The 19,536-nt window shown below is 34.4% G+C and overlaps 2 protein-coding genes across 7 annotated transcripts in view; one reads left to right on the top strand and one right to left on the bottom strand.

Annotated features, from left to right (window-relative positions):
- PIGB (phosphatidylinositol glycan anchor biosynthesis class B) overlaps positions 1-1,111 on the top strand; it is a 41,299-nt gene extending 40,188 nt beyond the window's left edge. For all 4 annotated transcript variants that reach the window (XM_013049278.2, XM_013049280.2, XM_013049279.2 and 1 more), the window contains one exon: positions 526-1,111. In XM_013049278.2, the coding sequence (XP_012904732.2) occupies positions 526-663 (138 nt within the window). In that variant the 3' untranslated portion in view covers positions 664-1,111. The remainder of the gene's footprint in view (positions 1-525) is intronic.
- CCPG1 (cell cycle progression 1) overlaps positions 1,102-19,536 on the bottom strand; it is a 39,045-nt gene continuing 20,610 nt past the window's right edge. The window contains exons 4-11 of one of the 3 annotated variants that reach the window (XM_013049277.2): positions 18,494-18,570; positions 17,256-17,457; positions 14,943-15,038; positions 12,903-13,154; positions 8,124-8,245; positions 4,164-5,569; positions 1,771-1,868; positions 1,102-1,227 (exon numbers count right to left, since the gene is read on the bottom strand). In XM_013049277.2, the coding sequence (XP_012904731.1) occupies positions 1,211-1,227; positions 1,771-1,868; positions 4,164-5,569; positions 8,124-8,245; positions 12,903-13,154; positions 14,943-15,038; positions 17,256-17,457; positions 18,494-18,570 (2,270 nt within the window). In that variant the 3' untranslated portion in view covers positions 1,102-1,210. Of the gene's footprint in view, positions 1,869-4,163; positions 5,570-8,123; positions 8,246-12,902; positions 13,155-14,942; positions 15,039-17,255; positions 17,458-18,493; positions 18,571-19,536 lie in introns of all 3 variants that reach the window. The other 2 variants (XM_004779216.3, XM_004779219.3) reach the window with 2 other exon arrangements.

Genomic DNA, 19,536 nt, shown 5'->3' on the forward strand with positions numbered 1-19,536 from the left:
GGGAAAAGTCACTATTTTACCTCTGGTTTAGCACTTGGGTAAACAGACAACTTTTTTATGGTCTCTTTCAAGCCCCATATTTTGTAATTGGTTCTTTCCTCTGGTCAATATCCATCCCAGTTCTATAACTATCAAGATATATATGTTACTTACCGTGAGTTAATTCTTTTATTAAGAAATTATACTGCTTTGGGGCACCGGGGTAGCACAGTTGGTTAAATGTCTGATTCTTGGTTTCGGCTCAGGCCGTGATCTTATAATTATGATCCCAGAGTCATGAGACTGAGCCCCGTGCTGGGCTCTGTGGTGAGTTCAGAGTCTGCTTAAGATTCTCTTTCCCTCTCCCTCTGCGCCCCCCATCTGCTTGCATACTCTCTCACTCTCTAAAATTAATTAATTAAAAAAGAAACTATAGTTTTATTAAGAAAAAAAGTGGTAGAGGCGCAAATCAGGTCATTCTAAAGTTCTTGAAACAGTACTCAGAAAATGTAGCCTTTATTTACTTAAACATTTATTTACTTCTAGGAAATAAGCACTTTCCTAATTTCAAGCAACTATGAGAGAACTGCTGTGTTCTTCCACACTCACTTGCCAGAAGGTCGAACTGGAAGTCACATATATGTCTATGAACGGAAATTAAAAGGGACATTCAACAAAAGATGAAATTCTGAACTGTGTTTAAATCTTTCCTAAAGCTCAGATGGGTAGCTCAGATGTTAAGCGGCAGCCTTCAGCTGATCCCAGGGTCCGGGGATCGAGCCCTGCATTGGGCTCCTGGCTCTGCTGGGAAGCCTGCCTCTCCCTCTCCTACTCCCCCTGCTTGTGTTCCCTCTCTTGCTGTCTCTCTGTCAAATAAATAAATAAAATCTAAAAAAACAAAACAAAACAACAACAAAAAAAAACTTTCCTAAAGAAACAGACATTGCTGGGTAGAGATATTTAGATGCTGCATAAATATGCCTGTAAACACTGGGTAAGATTCATGGAACTAGCAAAAACCACTGGAATTGCTTTACCAAATATTACTACTGAGGAAATGTATGAATAAATATCACAAAGTATAAAAATTTTAATACAAATACCAGATTTTAAATAAAGACCTTTAGTTTTCCTCATGGTGTAGTTTTATTGTTTCTCCCACAATATTCAGATGTGCAAGAAATTTCACAAGAGAACAAGTCAGCAAGCTCATAGGAAGGCAGCATATTCCTCACAAGTCAACGGGCTCTTGAACCCACAAAAAGACAAGAAGCAAGTGTAAGATTATAAAATGTTAAAAGATGAAATTCCATCACAACGTATTTTTTTCAAGCTCTACTGCAAATTTAACACAAATGTCAGTGTTAATTACACTTTGTCATAGGATTTGAGCTTGCTTTAAGCTCATACACTGAAAGGAAGACATTTCATGCACAAAATATGTTGCATGCCCAGCTTCCTTAAAACTACAGTTGAACATTTCCAGTGCCAAAAAAAAATTCAGCAAAGCTAAACTACAAGGAAAATGCAAGTTAGTAAGCTTTTACTTGATGCTTCTGAGTAATAAAGTCATCAAACTGATACTTAGAAATGACAGAAAGACATTATCTTGATAATTTCATTTTAGTTTCAACACCAAACATTGTAGAAAGCATCCATGTTTCTGTTACCATTTTCTAATTTAACTTAATCATGATGATCAGTATTTAGGGTCAAAAGGTAACTGCCCCAATTCTATTTCAAGATTTGCCATGTGTCTTCCATTAGTGCGACCATATTTATGCCATTTACCTTCCCTTTTATAAGGTTGTGGCTGAGGGTGCTTCTGCTCTTGTTTTCGATGCCTGGAGTTTTCAATATTTACCATACGTTGCTTTTTATCTGGTCGACTGAAAGCAGTAAACACATTTTTCATCTATGTTAGCGTTAAATTTAAACAAGACACAATCTTAATGTTTTTCTCCATTAATCTATTATCTGAACACTCTGAAAAAGGATGTTAAATTAATCTGAAGTATAATCCTAACACAACCAAACCAAAAAGATTCAGTATTATACTTTCATCCTACAGGGGAAAAAAAAAAAAAAAAAAAAAAAAAAAAAAAAGACATACTATAGTGGTAAAAAGGGGAAATACTCAACAGATAAATAGAAATGTGACAATAAAATAATGAGATGTGTTTCCATTTTTTCTCCTCTAGTTTAAAATCAATCTCTTCCCAGTGGCTTCATCCCTTACATGTATGTATAGATATCTTACAAACTGAAGAATATGTATACATCTCTTACAAATTAAAGAAAGTTTCTTTTTCTATAGCCACAGCCCAAGGTATGTATATACTGCTTTCCTCAAACTCCATATTATCAGGCTACTTCTGTCACTACTTCACTGAAACAGTCCATAATGCCATTCACGGCCACCCAATTCACAACCATGAAATCCAGCTTCCTCTTTGTTTAAAGCATTTGAGACATGTATATATACTCCTTTCACTTGAGATGATCTTTGGATTTTCTTGCCATCACATTTCAGTATTCTTAAGCCTTCTTTCTCTACAACCCCGTACGTGTTAGTGTGCCCCAGGAGTCTGAAAATACCACCCCAGCCTAGATGATCTACACACACACACACACACACACACACACACACACAATCTGGGCTAGAAGGAGTCCTATAACTAATGGCCAACTAATTCTTTCAATTTGGCTGTTAACAGATACCTACAAGCACAATTCTCATTTCCAATTCCCCTAACCCAAAACCTCTGGTATCCCTATCTTAGTGATGCCACTATCCAACTAGTGACCCAAACCAGAAATCTGGTACTGTTACTTTCTACTTCTCTTTCACAAGATATACCACCAATTTTACTTATATTGTTCAAATCTGTCTCCTTCCACTCCTATTACCCTAGTTCAGATAGTTCAGATACTCATCAGCTCATGTCTGTAATTTTTCAAAGACCACCATCTAGCTTTTAGCTTCACTCTTTCCAACCAACATTTCAGACTGTTGTCAGTGATCCAAAATGCAATGAGGCAAGTCTTTTAGCATAAAGAGATCCTTCAGATCTTCACAAAAGATCTGTATCTTTTCATACCCCAGCACTACCTTGCCTCCTTAAAGTGTCATGTCTTCATATCTCCAAATATAGTTCTGAGTAGAATGTCCTGCTCTGCTTAGCAAATTCTCATTTCTCCTTCAATAACCAGTTTAAAGAAGTTCACCTCAAAGACCACCTCACTCCTGAAACTTTCCCAAACATCTCCAGGCTGAGGCCACCACACACAATGTGCCTCCAATACCTCTATTTAATGTCTTATTGTTGCCTAACTCTCCAAAAGCTTGTGAGCTCCTTGATGGCAAGAATTTTCCATGTTTTGTCAGGGCAGCCTCACAATGTTTTGCTCATTTAGGTACTATATAGTTAAAGACTAAAGACATCAGAATCAGTCTCATTATTTTATAGACACATTACATTTATTCAAAAAGACATATATAACTAACTCAAAGATTAAAAAATAAAGCTAACATTTGAAGATTAGGCAAGTTTCATGTTACAGAATATAAAGCTGATAAGCAATTGATAGTTATTTTTAGAAATTATGTATATAAAGCACATACATTATAACTTGTGACTTACTAAGTTTGCCCTACCTTTATGAACAATAATTGTGTAATAACCATATTAAGTATAGTTTAGTTGGTAAGTGGAATAGACAAAGAAGTGGGCCAATCCAAATTGTTACATATGAGCTCTTCCAATTTCAGAGTGAACTCTGTACTGTTCACCCAAGCTTCCCCAAGTGAGTAAATAAATAAAAGATGAAAGAAAAATCATTTCACTTAAGATGATTACCTTTTCATATAAACTAGAATGAAAAGAAACGAGCTAAAATAGGATTTACATATCCTTAACTCATTTTTAAGGCAGAATTTAACCATTTGCTCAAGTCAAACTGATTATATGAAATTTTCAGTTTGAAACGGCTATTAACTTAAAATTGTTATCTTTTGACTTAATTTATTCTAAATTCTCTGGCAATAAGGTACTTTTACAAATTGCACTTTTTTTCTTTACAAAAAGTACTTTAACATTCCAAGATGTTAACATGATTAAATTTGCTACCCAATCTATAAATGTCAAAAGCTATTATAATAACATGGTGCTATGTAAACCGACCTGGGTCCATATGGAGGGGAAAGAGTGTGACCAAAGAAGTGTCTATATATATATCCATCCAACTTCTCAAACACTCCATCATTATCTACTTGATATTCCTTCATGTCTTTAAGATAATCTTTAACATCATTAACAAAGTCAGTGAAGAGCTTCTGATCATGTATAAAGACACCATTTAGGAAAAACTTATTGATGAATTGATCAAGTTCTTTCCAGTGATGAAAACTATCCAGTTTTTCTAATAAATACCTTTCAATTAACTGTCTAAACTCATCTATCCCTACAGGATTCAACATTTTCATATTAAAAAGGTTAATGGATTCCTGTTGAGCACATTCAAATACACCAGAACAAGATTTTCTGAAAGAATCATAATTTTCACTACAGTCATGCTCAGCACTGCACTTCTGGGAATTTGTATTTTTTCTAAATTCTTCAAAGTGAGTTGGCTTTTCTTTCCTTCCCTCTCTTTGCGTAGTAGGGCCTTTATTCTGGTTTTGTGTACGTGCCTTATACTGTGGATGTAAATATTCACTAAAAACTGTTGATTTTTTCACTGCTTCTTCTTTTGTGGCACTAAATCTTTTATTGCCCTTTTCATCGAAGATATTCTTGGTGGTATCTTTGAAATGCCTGAAAGTGGATTTAACTGAATCTGAAAATTTTTTCAGATTTTCTTTCACAGCTTCTTTTGCCTGTTTAATTTTTTCTTTATGATGCCTCACAAACTCCTTGGTAGAATTCTTCATGGCATCAAATGTTTCCTTAACTGAACCCAAAAATGTTTCCTTTGATTTATTTTTAGCCCTGTGGTTTCCTCTGCTCCCTTTCTTTTTTCCATCGGTTTCTTGTTTTGCATTTTGATCTTTTGCCTCAATATATAGTCTTTCCCACAAATCAGAACGCTGCTGTTCAAAGGTTAGCTTCTGCTCCAGTTCAGTAAGTCTTTCCCGTAGGACTTCTATTTCCTTTTTTTCAGTCAATACATTGGGAGAGTCTGGGTTGCCATATGACTCACTAGAGCTTAACTGCTGGAGTTCCACCTTTAAAGCCATAGTTACTAGTCGTTCTCTCTCCAGTTCCGTCCTTAGCGTCTTTGCTTCTGCCAAAAGAGTTTCCCTCTGATTAAGGAAGCTGTGTGTCTTCAGCTTTTCTTCTTCCAGATGCTGCTTAAGTTTCTGATTTTCTGTAACTAATTCAGTACCTGTTCCTTTATCTTCCAATATCCTAATCTGTTCTCTTAGTTTCCTTAACTCTTCCTGTAATAAAGATAAGGCTTTTTCTTCCTTCTCCAGAGATATTCTTAAATGCTGATTTTCTGTATCAAGGTTCTTTTTCTGAGTTTCAAAAGCCATCTTCTCTTCTTCAGTAAGGGCCCAACATCTTGCAAGATTTTCCTTCAAAGACTAAGTTTTTTGAAAGAGAAGAAAAATGTCAAATGCTTTATTTAAAAGTTCAATTCAAATCTTCAAAACATAACCCTAGGTAACCAATACTCATAACATTTTTAGTATCTTCTTCTGCAGAGACTATCTTTTATGCAGTATATATATTTATATTTATAGAGTGTATATATATGTATTTCAATACATAAAAGTCAGAAAGTACAAGGTTCATTTCTAAAAATAGAGCTAGGGATACTTCTCATTAGTGTTTATTAGTGACTAATGATTATTTCCCATATAATTATATGAAAGACTAATGGTTTCTCGGCCCACCTACAAGTCGGGAGAAAAGGAGACTGGTCTATCTTTGGACAACAGAACTCCAATCTCTCCTGAGAAGTCTCCTAAAGAGAATTTAGGCAGGACTAAAGGCTTCTCTGACCCTTGGGTGAAAGAGATCATCTTTTATAAAAGGGAAAATTATAGCTAGAGATGACTTAAGGATTTAAAAAATTCTATTTATATTCTCTGCACTCTTTGAAAGGAAAACATTTCAACAATCTTAGTTCTATATGAAGTATCTTCAACCTGTGCAAATTTACATCCCAAAGTAAGTTCAGGTAAGTCGTCCTAGTTCTCTCAGCACTACTTAGAGGACTCAATCTTCGTAACATTTATAACTAATTTCTCCAATTTCAAATCATTTTCTGAAGAGACTATCACCAGATTAGCAATATAACTCTGAAATCAGCACCCTTGAAAGAGAGGAAACCATGTTCAATTAGGTTTACGATATTTTGCTGCATTTCAAAGTAATTTTGAATATCTTTTTCAACTACGTATTAGAAACAAAATTTCACAAAAACAGCAAGAAACTAAACAACATGCTTAAATAGGCTAATAGAGCATTATCCAGTCAGTTAAAATACCTTATAGATAAATCAGCAAATGATAAAATTTTGCTTAATTTAAGACATTACCATTATCCCATTTGAATCAGACCAGAAAATCAGATATACAGAAACAAAAGAAAAATGTCCTTTAGGAGAATGACAGTATTTCCACTTGAAAAATAACTATCTGAAATGAATGGTTCACTATCTGGTTCATTACTCTTTAAAAAACAAATAAAAATTTAAAATTTCACAATAATCAGAGGTGCCTGGGTGGCTCAGTTGGTTAAGCGTCCAACTAGATTTCGGCTCAGGTCATGATCTTGGGGTCCTGAGATTAAGCCTTGAGTTGGGGCGGACACTGGAGCCTGCTTGGGAATCTCTCTCTCCCTCACCCTTTACCCCCCACCCAGCTTGTACTCTCTGCCTCTCTCTAAAGAAATGCTTTTTTAAATTTCATTATAATCATTTCATCTACTCTCCATATGTAAAAGGAAACAAGTTTCATGTATCCAACAGAAGTGGATCATGAAGTAGTACAGACTAATGTAGCATTATCTTTAAATGCAAGAGCACAAGGGACCACAGAATGACTGGAGGGTATGTTCTGCATTCAGTAAACTCCATAATCTTAAAGTGCCTGGTAAGTAAATCTCAGGCAGGTCTCCCATGAAGATTTTCAAAATCCAAACCACATTTAATAGATGGAGCTAAGAGGCCTGCCAAGAACTGACTCAGGAAGATCTACGTAGGGTCAGTCTCCTAAAAGCCAACATCATCCTACAGAACCAGAAACCACGGTGGTAAAGAAGAAAATGCCTACTCTTTTTATAACATCACTTGATCAAGCTGGGGAAAACTACACTATTTACAAATAACTTCAGTAGTCCCTGCCTGAAAAAATAATCCAGATATCAAGTGGGATTCTGTCTTCTAAAGAAATATAATCATAACCCTGTAAGGGGTACATAAATTGTGAGGGAAATTTGGGGGAATGGAAGGAAAAAGGAACAGTTTACTTTTCTACTGTGAATTTATCTACAAGCCCTATATCTTTCTTATGAAGAACCAGAGAGGAGACCAGCTATTACACTGGTCCTCATAAACCCACATAGGTGTTAAGGAAAGCACAGTCCTGCTGGTGTTAGGTGAGTTTAGGAAGGCAAGTGTAACATGCTGTCTCTTCCATCAGGCCTAACAAGAAACCAAAGAAAAAGGACCCACTGATTATTTCCCTTGATCAAGGAAAGATCTTAGAGAGGGACTACAAACTCTTTTTTCACTGAAAATGTTTTGCTAGTTCTGTAAAAATAATGTTAATAACAATGTTTTCTAATACTATTAATTTAAAATGATGTTAATTATAGTAACTAGAAATAACACCCTTGAAGTCAGATAAATTCAGCTTTGCCAATTGCTAACCTTGAAAAAGTTAACTTTTTTGAACCTCTTTCCCATCTATGAAATGAAGCTAATACTTCCTTAATTCACAGGCCTGTGGTGAGCAGTAAGAGAAGTACTGTATGTGAGGTACTCACAGCAGTGACTAGGACACAGTAAGGAATCAACAATTATTATAATATTATTACTGCCTCACTAATCTGCTTTGTACTTTTATCTGAACAATCCAATAATTATTGGCTAACAATTCTTTCTTAAGAAAGTTTGTTAGTAGTACATACCTTATAATCTATAAAAGATTCTTGTTCCTGTTGACATTGGGAAAGATAATCCTTCATATCATTCAATTCATCTTCATGTATCTTTCTGACTAACTGCTGACGCTTCTGAATCTGAATTGTGCCTGAAAAAATGTGAAAATTTTTGTTAGGGATACACACACACACACAACACACACACACACACACACACACACACAAAACAAACATTATAATGACCAAACATATAATATATATAATACATAAAACATAAAATAAAACATTTAATCTTTATATATTTAATTAATTAATCTGGATAGGATCATTTTCTTCAAGGCCAGCATTTCACAGTTGTATAAAAACTCTTATTATATAAACAAAAGAATAAGTAAAATCTCATGGTGTCATTCAACAAGTAGTGGCAGATGAATGTTAATAAAAATCAGTCCAAGGTTAATGTATATTTTTTAATTTAGCATACACCCTGGGACGTTTAAGCACTTCACTATCCTTTTGACTAAAACAAGCCAGCCTATGTTACCCTTAGGGAAAAAAAAAGAAAAAAAAAACTTAAAAACTTATACACTGTTTCTAATCTTACGATATCGAGGGCACTCAACTTTGTTGTTTTTGAGAGATTGTTGAGGGACATAAAGTGTTGTCTTCAACGGGGAAAGGAACCATAGAATCTATTCATAGGATGTAAGTCAATAAGGAAAAATAAAAACGTCTATCTTTTTCTCAGTATATTTTGCCTAGTAAACAATGTTACACAGCCCAAAAAGTACAAGGAAAATAACTGCCTGTGATTACCCACCATTCTCACAGCCAAATCATTTACGAGTTCTGCATTAGTTAGGTCTGTACTAGAGTACCACCAACCTCATCCCTGCAGTGGTAAAGTCTTAAACCAACTAGGAGTCTCTATATTTTAACCCTAAAAACCAAAATGTTAATTTGCCAAGACATGCTGTTCACATGCTGCTTGCTACATGCCTCATGCATGAGAGAAAGGAAAAAAAAAAAAAACACAACAACACTGAATCAAAAAATAAGGCAAAAGGCATTTGGCAACCTTGACCTTAACATCTACCAAGTGACATATTATTACTATAACATAGGATTTTGCAATGAAAGTTTACTATGTCTTCCCCTACTGCTAAAAGAAGCTAACTTTCAATTTCTTTGATAATCTTGAAAAACACTAAGGAAAACTTTTGCCAAATCACAAACAACTGTTACCAGCTATCATATTCTTCTGTTAAGATTCATTTCCTCTCTTTCAATTTTTGAATTTACAAATGCATGGTAGATTTGTCTCAATATTACTCAAAAGAATCTCAGATTTTTTTGAATGCTGAAAATTCATTTGCATTTCCCACAATAACAGAAAACCTCTCTTTTCAAACTGCTGACAGGATGAATTCCTTTACCCGCTGGAAAATAACCTAAAACTACGTGTTGAGATCTCAATTTGCCCATGTTGGACAACTGTCTTTATGTGGCTTTTATTTATCTAATAACTATTGGTTAATAACTATTTTCTTTTTCCTACATCTTCAGCCACCTAACTATAAAGTGTTACCACCCAAGGTACAATCTTCGGCCTTCATGTCATGTATACCAATCTGCCTATCTTAATCATAAAAACCCAATTTTTGCTATCCCTGCTGTAAGATTTCTCTTCTGAGTCCAATCTTACCAGAGCTTCTTGCCAATACATCCAGCTGCCTGTTGGGTGCAATTCTGGGAACATCTTCATGAAAAAAATCGAACCGTAACACCTGCCCTAAACCATTTTAGAATAAAGTTGAATAAAAACGGCCAAACTGTGCTCACCATCATCTAGCAAAACTTTCCTAGAAACACCCCTAATTCCAAAAATAAAGCAGCTGGCATACTTCTTGGAATTTAAAAAATAAACCACTAATATCACAAGTTATGTTTTCCATTATTACTTCAGTGTCCCTTATTTCACTAACCTTTTCTCCACCCCGACCTTCACAATAATTGTCAAGACCCTGATCATCAACAGCAGGATTACAAACAGTCTTAACTGTCTTAATTTTTCTTATTCAATATGCCTCTTTGCACTTTTCCTCTAAAATTACCATGAGGTCACTCTATAAATCAAACTCTTACCCGGATTCCAAGATGTTTTACAACATTACACCAACCCATGTACTAAAATGTTTTACTCCACAATTTCTCTACTCTGCTGTAGTCCAGTCAGTCTTCTCCTTGCTCCCAAACCCAGCAAAGTTTACTTTCAGGTTGTCAGGTTCTCAATTGCTGGAATGCTCCACTTTCCTTCCGACTAGCATAAATGTTAAGACTAGACCCTGCTCAAATCCTACCACCTTCAGGATGACTCAGTAAGTATAGCTTTTGGGCTATAATTCTCTTTTCTGTGCTACATAGCTTAGCACCCAGATATATTCTGTTACAGTGTCTGAAGAGCAGGATAACCTATCAATACTTAAAGTCATTAATTCCATGAGAAAATCAAATCGACTGAACCTCACTGTTGATTTAGAATATGGATAGCCTACAATGTAAAGAAAGCATACGGAAGACAGGTGCTTCATACATGAAGATTTTTTTTTTTAACTTTTGTAAGCATTTTCAGAACCTGAAGGAGTAGCAAATACCTGTAATACACTGTTTTACTATCCTCAATCCTGTTAATTCTCCACTCCTTCTGGGATAGATCTGGTTCTCCAAATTTATAAAGAGCTGCGGTTGGCAAATGCCCTGAGTAATTCACTTAAATAGTATGTTTTTGTTCAATAATTAGTAAGCAAACAACTGATTATGGAGTATGCAATGACTAACTTCATGGTGCATGAGAAATTCAAACTGGTTCTGAAATCAACTCAAACGAGCTCTTTAAGTGTTGAGATCAGTGCCAGAATTAAGGGAAAAAGTGATGTCCTTTAAACAGTGACCCTGAAAAACTAACTGTTTTTATATGTTCGCTGAGTCAATCTCATCACCACGCAAAACTACTTCATATTACCCAGGCTTTTCATATTCCGAAAGGATAATTTTTAAAAGTACAGGAAAATGTTTTATTAGATATAATCATTGAAGTAAATTTTACAAGTAACCAAACACTTATTTAAACAAAGCAGCAATTTCTCAATTTTGAAAGCACTCCTCTCTACATTGCTCCTTCTACAAAATACTTAAAGGTCATGCAATTGGTAGTTTTAAAGCAATCTGGATTAACATTAAATCACTGTCCACATTTTTTAGTAAGAAAAAAAGATCAAGATAAGACCTTCTCGTTTGTTAACTCCATGTTTACCTGTGGGGGAAAAAATCATTCTCAAAAATACGCTCATACATTTGTTTCAACTAGAAAATAAACAAAAGTATGCATATTACTTCAAGTCAAATCTCATTACAATAACCTTCAAGGAAGGATACAAATTATACTATCTCAGTATTAAATTCAAGCAGGTATCCACCAGGAGTCTAAATGCTTATTTTTAGCAATATAAATTTAAACAAGAAGAAACATATTTTACTAACTCTGACTTTAAACAAATATTGTCTTAAGTTTCTTCTAACATTACACTATGTATGTTTTTAATGCATCCTTTCCACACATTAACAAAGGGTACATGTAACTCTTCAATTTTTGCATAAAGAAGACATTGTTGAAAGGAACTAACAAAACAGGAATATTCCAAAGTTAAATTGTGGATCATACCAGCAAAAAAACTTAGAAGTACTTCATGTATAGCAAACTGAAATTTGTAAAACTGACAAGATCTAAAACATCTGTTTAAAGTGTTTTTTTTTTTTCAAAATTTTAATACAGAGTGTGTGAATGAGCATGAAGTTTTCAGTTCTCAAACAGTCTCATCTTTATACAAAATGTTGAATATGACTCAATGGTAAGGCTCCCCAATGAAAAATTATACCACATGAAATTCCTTCCTCTTTTCATATAAGACACTTTTAAAGGGTTTAAAGATAATCAATATACATAAATATTAACAAGGAAAATAACAAGCAAAGTTTAGGGGCACCTGGGTGGCTCAAGGGTTAAGCTCAGGCAAAGAGGCCTTTCTGTCTGCCCTTCCCTGCCCCTCATGCTCTCTCGCTCTGTTATCGAATAAATAAAATCTTTTTTAAAAATTAAAAATTAAAAACATGGGTGGCTCAGTGGGTTAAAGCCTCTGCCTTCAGCTCAGGTCATGATCCTAGGGTCCTGGGATCCAGCCCCGTATCGGGCTCTCTGTTCAGCAGGGAGCCTGCTTCCCTTACTCTGTCTCTGCCTGCCTCTCTGCCTATTTGTGATCTCTGTCTGTCAAATAAATAAATAAAATCTTTTAAAAAAATTAAAAACAAAAAATAAACAAACAGGCATGCTAAATCACGAGAGACTGTGGACTCTGAAAAACAGTTTGGAGTGGCGGGGGTGTGGAAGGTTGGGGTACCAGGTGTTGGGTATTATAGAGGGCAGGGATTGCATGGAGCACTGAGTGTGGTGAAAAAATAATGAATACTGTTTTTCTGAAAATAAATAAATTGAAAAAATTTAAAAAAAAGGCATGCTAAAAATCCCTACATTTCTTAAGTAAATACCATCTAACGTAAGTGAAAATAGCTTTGTGAGAAAGGTAGCACTTTGCCCATTTTCCAAATGAGAAACCTGAGGCTCAAATAAACAGCAAGCTTTCCAAGGTCATATATTTAATGATGACACTGAAAACAGTTCCCAGAATTCCTCTCTTAGCAAGTGCCCATACACATGATTTGTTTACGTGTAACCAACTTTCAAATACTTACCATAGAAATGCCCAAATCCCATGCTGATTGCAATCACCAAAGCAAGTATAACACACTTATTCAGACCACTGCTGAACTGGCGTTTACACAGCTCCTTAGATGGGTCAGTTTCTTGTTCAGGGAGTTGCCGTTCTTCGGATTCTGAACTAGAAACAGTCTTCTTCCTTGCGCGGCGGCGTCTAAAAGCAGGACTAGGCTGATGACTGGTTTCATCACTACTTGATTCGTTGTCGCTAGGCTGGGATGAAAATACTATTTTAAAAAGAAAAATGTAAATATTAAAAATTTTAGAATAGCTTTTCCAATAAATATGATTTAGAATAGTCAATGCCATCCCTACGTGTCCTTTTACATAAGACAGCCAAAACCAAAAACAAACAACACAAAAAGAAACTCAAGTTTTCAAGTTTTTCAACATAAAACCAAAACAGAAAAGATTTCAACTGTGATACACAAGAATCTATTAATCATGTTCTGTGCCCTTGAGGGTTTATTTGGTTTTATTTTTTTAACTTCTCTTCTAGTTTACACTGTTAGAACAATCATTCTCATAGCCTATTAAATTTCTTTGCTATTACAGCCATAAACAGATACTGTTTCTAGAAAGAAAAAGAAACTCTCTTCTTTCAATTGCAAAAGGAGGTAATTTAAGCTCAACTGTTTAAGGAACACATGGAAGTTTATGAACAGTTCCTACAACTTACAAAGTACAGTAACTACCAAAAGTTTTCTTGGGTGAATCTGGACCCTAGTTTCATTTCCATCCTTTGTGTCCATAATCAACATTCAAAGCACTATAGTTTAACAGGTTTCCAGAAGTCAGATGAGCCCTTCCCTTCGACTGCCACTCTTACTAGAAGGTTATTAATTTTACCCTCTAGTAAATATGTCAGCATGAGGAAGTGACACAACAGCTATCTCCGATATTAACGACTAGTCTGGTGCTGCTCCTTTATGAAAAGAACAGTAAAGAACAACAACAAAAAAATCCATAAGAAATCTCAAGTCCTGGAAATATATCCACTAAAAAAAAAATCACCTTCAGTTTTTTTAAATGTAGAACTTGTTAACACTGTTCTACCAATCAATAAACTACATATTGACACAGTAAGTTAGATGGCTCAGTAATAATTTCCACAGGCCAGTTATAAGGAAGAAAAAAAAAGGAACTAAAAGTAAGGATAAAATGTGAACCTCAATTTGATACAAACAGCTCCAAACAACAAACATCCATGCTTCAAAAAAGCAAAACAGTTCTTCAGAAGACAGGATATCCATGCCACAGGAAAAGTTGGTGACTTGGGTTAGGCAGTACTTTTTAAAGATGGGTCACAGAGGATCTGGTTAACTTTCACACCGACAACACCAAACACACAGACAGAAAGAACTACTGGATGAATGATTATTTCTAGTATTTAGTTATACAGATGCCACTGAGAGTTCTTTTGGTCATGACCCTTATGCCCATCATGTTTATCTGGTTATTCTTGATCACTAGTTTTTCCCAGATGCCGTCGCCTCAGCTGTGAGGTTATATTTCTTGGGCAAAGAGAAAGAAAGGAAGACTTAAATAAAGCATTACATAACACAAAGGCATTCAAGATTATGGCTGGAGTATTTAAGTCAGACTTTCTGGCAGTATTAAGATGGGTAAACGTAAAAACAAACCATTTGTCAAAATTCCTTAAATAAATTTAATTCTATTGCCTTCATCATAGATTCTAAGTAAACAAGCCAGCCTAATCCATATTAATAAATTCATATCCTTATCTAATGCTTCCATCTTTTTTAACCCATATATCTAATAGCCAAAGTATTTCGATTTTTAAATTTCTTTCAAAACTTAATTTGGCCCATAGTCCAAGATGCAGGCAATGCAAAGGCATGCAATAAGCTTAGCCAGCTTTATTACAAGATCACTTTGAACACCTGTTTAGAGTATCACAGATGACAACAGTTATCTTTAAAGCACTAAGTAAATAGTAAATGTGACTAGGCACACTCAGCTCAAGAAAAGCTGATCAGATTTAGTCACACCACCTTGGAAAGCGAGTTGGCTAGGAACATGGTGTTTCAGCTGATCATCCCATCCCCTTATGCATTCAGGAATCTTCCACAGCTTCTCCCACCACCTTTCTTTTGTGAATAAACAGGAAAAAAGATGTATAAAGCTTTATTATAAAGACTAAAAAGGAAAAAGAGAATTGAAAATACTTATTTTAATTATCACTCAACATTGTTATTTGTGCTCCATCAAAATTGAACAATCACACCTTTAAAAAAAACATCTATGCAAATACAAGCTTTTCTACAACTACCAATTTTGCTTTCTTGGGGGAGACTCCAGTGCAAGGGAGTGGCTAGTATTCTTAAATGAACAAAAAGTATATTTCCACAAGAATTTAATTTAGAAGAAGAAACAACTTGGAATCCTACAGAGATGGAGAAGAAGGGAAAGGAAAAATCAAAATAACCAGGCAATGGGGAGCAGGGGATTAACAAACCAAAAAAATAGGAGGTGAGAGAGAACGTAGACTCTTTGCAACGGATTTATATATATAGTATTTTCAACATAATCCAAAATGCCATTTTTAAAAATTATTTTATATAACACTTTCTTTACTGAAATAATTCATTCCTTTAGGAGAGAGAGAAATGGATAAAAATACTCCTAGTAAAATATTTCTCTTAACTGAAACTGTAAAATTCCCAAGAAGTCCAAGTTCAGAAAGGAGATAAACACCAGAATAATGTGCTTTGAAGTATCCAAGTTCCTGAAAAAATTAAGTTTGTAGGATCAATTTCTTAAACATCTGCTTGGACCGTTCTGCAATACTCCTACTTCAATGTGACTACTTTTTCTGGCCCGTGAATATTCTCAAATTAAACCATCATCTATAGTCTTCCAAAAAAATAAAGGAAAGAAGGAAAAAAGAAGACTACTTGAAAAGAGTGTGAATCCTAGATTTAAACAAACAAAATAAAATTTGATAAACAAAAAAGATTCTAAAGGTCAATTTGTTAGTCCTTGTAATAAATATACTATGTAAACCATTCTGGCAAAGGCTGACCACTAAGAATGCCAGATCAGCATTCAAATACTTGAATCAAGTGTTTTTAAGCTCTTGTTTATAGCCAAACTGATATACTAACTGAAAATAACTTGCCATTAAATGAGATAGCTAAAAATCTTTACTTGACCTTTTATTAGCTTGAAGTGGAGTAACAGAAATTCCATTGTCTGATACTGGCAAATGTAAATATTAAAGAATGATAAACTCTAAGAAAATGATCTAAAATAAACACATCCTTATTTTTGAATCAAATTAGGATATTCTGGAATCACTAGCCGTGTTCCAACTTGTCTTTCTCTCAATTCATCCCTGAGTTACAAGTGTTCGTTAATAACTGTGTGTTAATAGGGCGCCTGGGTGCCTCAGTGGGTTAAGCCACTGCCTTTGGCTCAGGTCATGATCTCAGGGTCCTGGGATCGAGTCCCGCATCGGCTTCTCTGCTCAACAGGGAGCCTGCTTCTCTCTCTCTCTCTCTCTCTCTCTCTCTCTGCCTGCCTCTCTGCCTACTCTGTCTGTAAAATAAATAAAAATCTTTAAAAAAAATAAATAACTGTGTGTTAATTATAGCTTTGTTTCTTTTCTTTCCCTTTGTGTCTAAATATTTATGTGCACCTTGAAAGATGTTACATACACCCCTCAAGCTGAGCCAAAGAAATACAGAAAGCAATTAGCTCAGGAATTCCCATTTTAACCTCCAAATCATTGTCTTAATAGTAGGCACTGAGTGCCTTAAATGTGACTTAAAATAGGCACACTTTCATAACTCAATCTACAATGAAAGATACAAAGGTCAGGGGCTTTGGGATCTGCTGTATTGCCAGCTCTCTGAACTCTGTTTAGAACATAAGGAGCATTCAACAGATGTTTGTTAAATGATTAATAATTGAAAGGATCTAACAGACTTCAATAAGAAGCTTCTTCCACAATTTCTAGAAATTAAAATTTGTACCACTGTAAACAGAAATTTTAACTTTCTCCTATTTTTACTTACAATGGCTTAATCTATCCTTAAATACCTAAAATATATCAAATGCATTCTGGAGTGTTTCAGACAATAACAAAGCTCCTTGAAGATATTTTTTTTCATCTTTTACTTAATAAAAGATGGTATTTACTGTTATAGCATTTCTGCTCTTGGGACCTACAATCTAAGAAAACACTAGACATAACAGTAGATTTTGCAAAAAATCTTAAATATATTAAAAACTTGGCCATTGTATAAAAGGTGGTCCTAAGACACCGTAGGTCTCTATCAGTGTACTCTTTATGCAGCTCTTACCAGTTTCTGGCTGACAAAATGTATATTGGCTGCTGGAAGAAGACCCCATGTTAAAGTCTTCTGGACTCTGCACTTCTTCAACAATTAGAGCTTCCGGATTTCCAGTTTCTTCTAACTTAGGTGGCTCAAGGGTAACAATATCAGAATCATCACTGACAGTTCCAAAATAGACATTGTCTTCAGATGACTTTGCTTCTTCTCTCTGAGGAATAATTGTAAAGACAGTAATTCAACAATTTTTTGAGAGCCTTATATTTTCTACGTAGCTCAAAGTATACAACAGTACTTAAGTACTGTGGTAATTTGGGCTTAAAATAAAAGATATAGGAATCCTGCCCAAAAGACAAAGATGACAATAGCAGGCTCATCTTTTAGTTCAAATCACCATCGAACACCTTGACCAGTCTTTCAGAATTAGAATAAACTGCTGCCTAATCATTGTAGGCTGCAGAAGATAAGAAGCCCACTATTAAAATCAAGGACAACAGAAAAGAGAGGATTCATTTCTCACTAATCCCATGGGTTTATTTGACCATAACTCTGTAGTCAGGAAGCCCATAAGACTCATAACAAATTTCCATGGTTATATATGTAATAAACTTCAATAGCTATGCCATGTAAAAATCATCTAGTTTTATCAAGAAGTCAAGTAAAGCGGTGCCTGGGTGGCTCAGTGGGTTAAAGCCTCTGCCTTTGGCTCAGGTCACGATCTCAGGGTCCTAGAATCGAGCCACGCATCGGGCTCTCTGCTTTTCGGGGAGCCTGCTTCCCCCTCTCTCTATGCCTACTTGTGATCTCTCTCTCTGTCAAAAAATAAATTAAATCTTTAAAAAGAAAAAAAAAGAAGTCAAGTAAAACATCAAAAAACAAGATTTAGGTTGTTCTCAAATTTAAAAATGAATCTTCCTTTTTTGATAAACCCTAATAAATTATTTCTCTACATAATTCAAGAATGTAATCTATTTGCAAAAAAATTTATTAGAGGGTAAATGAAAAGAAATTCTTTTGTAATTACTTCGATAAATTAAAAGACATCTCACTTAAGAGTTTAGAAGACAGAAGCTAAACTCTAATAATAAAAGTGACCAATCTATGGAATCTCAAAATTTTTAATAAAAGTTATTAGTAATTCGAAGAGGAAAAGAACGCACAACTAGAAATGGAAGCTTTAATTATTCCTTAGTATTCACTAAAGAATATTGCTTATCATGTATCTACAGAGTACAACACAAGTTTACCTCAAGTGCTGACTTTGTTTCCTCCAAAGCTGGATAAGCAGTTTCTCCCATTAACACTGTGTCATTCTGGCTACTCTCTGATATAAAGCAAAGATCAATTCAATCAGTTACACTTAATTGAGTTTTTGTAGTCCACACAGATTATAATCTGAGTACATAAAATCTAGTCCTATTTTTTGAAGTAGATTTAATTAATTAACATATACTACAGTTGCTAAAAAGTTCTCTCGCAATTGGCTTATATATAGTACTTTCAACATAATCCAAAATGTATTTTTTAAAGTATTTTATATTAACACTTTCTTTACTGAAATAATTCATTCCTTCAGAAGAGATAGCAATGGATAAAAATACTCCTAGTAAAATATTTCTCTTAACTGAAATTGCAAACTGCTGCTAAAAAGATCTTTATATTTTAAATATAATTATTTGAAATTGTCAGAGGATAACTTTAGATATTGAATTCCTTTAGTATCTACTAAAAAAACAATATAAATCTCTAAGTAAACATAATCTTTACAATACAAAAGTACCGAATCCAGTGTGCCTGTAAATACCTGTTAATATGGAAAACCAATTTTCAGACGTCTGATGTTACATTTCCTACATTCCTAAAAGTAGCACTATTCTAATGACTGTTAATGCTTGGTAACAGAAAAATCAAAACTATCTTCAAATTATGAATTTTTTGCAATAAAAAGGATTATTAAAAGGATACAAAAGAACACAGGAAAGCAAAATAATGTCACTATTGCAAATGTATTTTATAAAAAACTCCTCAAAGGAAAAATGTACCAAAAAAACCAACTGGAGTTTATAAAATCATATTTTAAATGAAAAAGTCTATAAAATTGAAGTTAAAAATATTAAAACGTGATAAACATATATAAATTTTATGCATAACAAAGAACATATACTAAATGTTAACAGCAGTTATCACCAGATAAAAAGAATTAAAGGTGACTTAAAATTTTTTTTGCTCATTATTTTTTTTGTCATGAATGTGTATTTCTTATATAATTCAGCCCCTCCAAAAAAAAAAA

This window comes from Mustela putorius, unplaced genomic scaffold (genome assembly GCF_011764305.1).
Source record: "Mustela putorius furo isolate JIRA1106 unplaced genomic scaffold, ASM1176430v1.1 tig00000660_pilon_pilon_pilon, whole genome shotgun sequence".
Taxonomy (NCBI): Eukaryota; Metazoa; Chordata; class Mammalia; order Carnivora; family Mustelidae; genus Mustela; species Mustela putorius.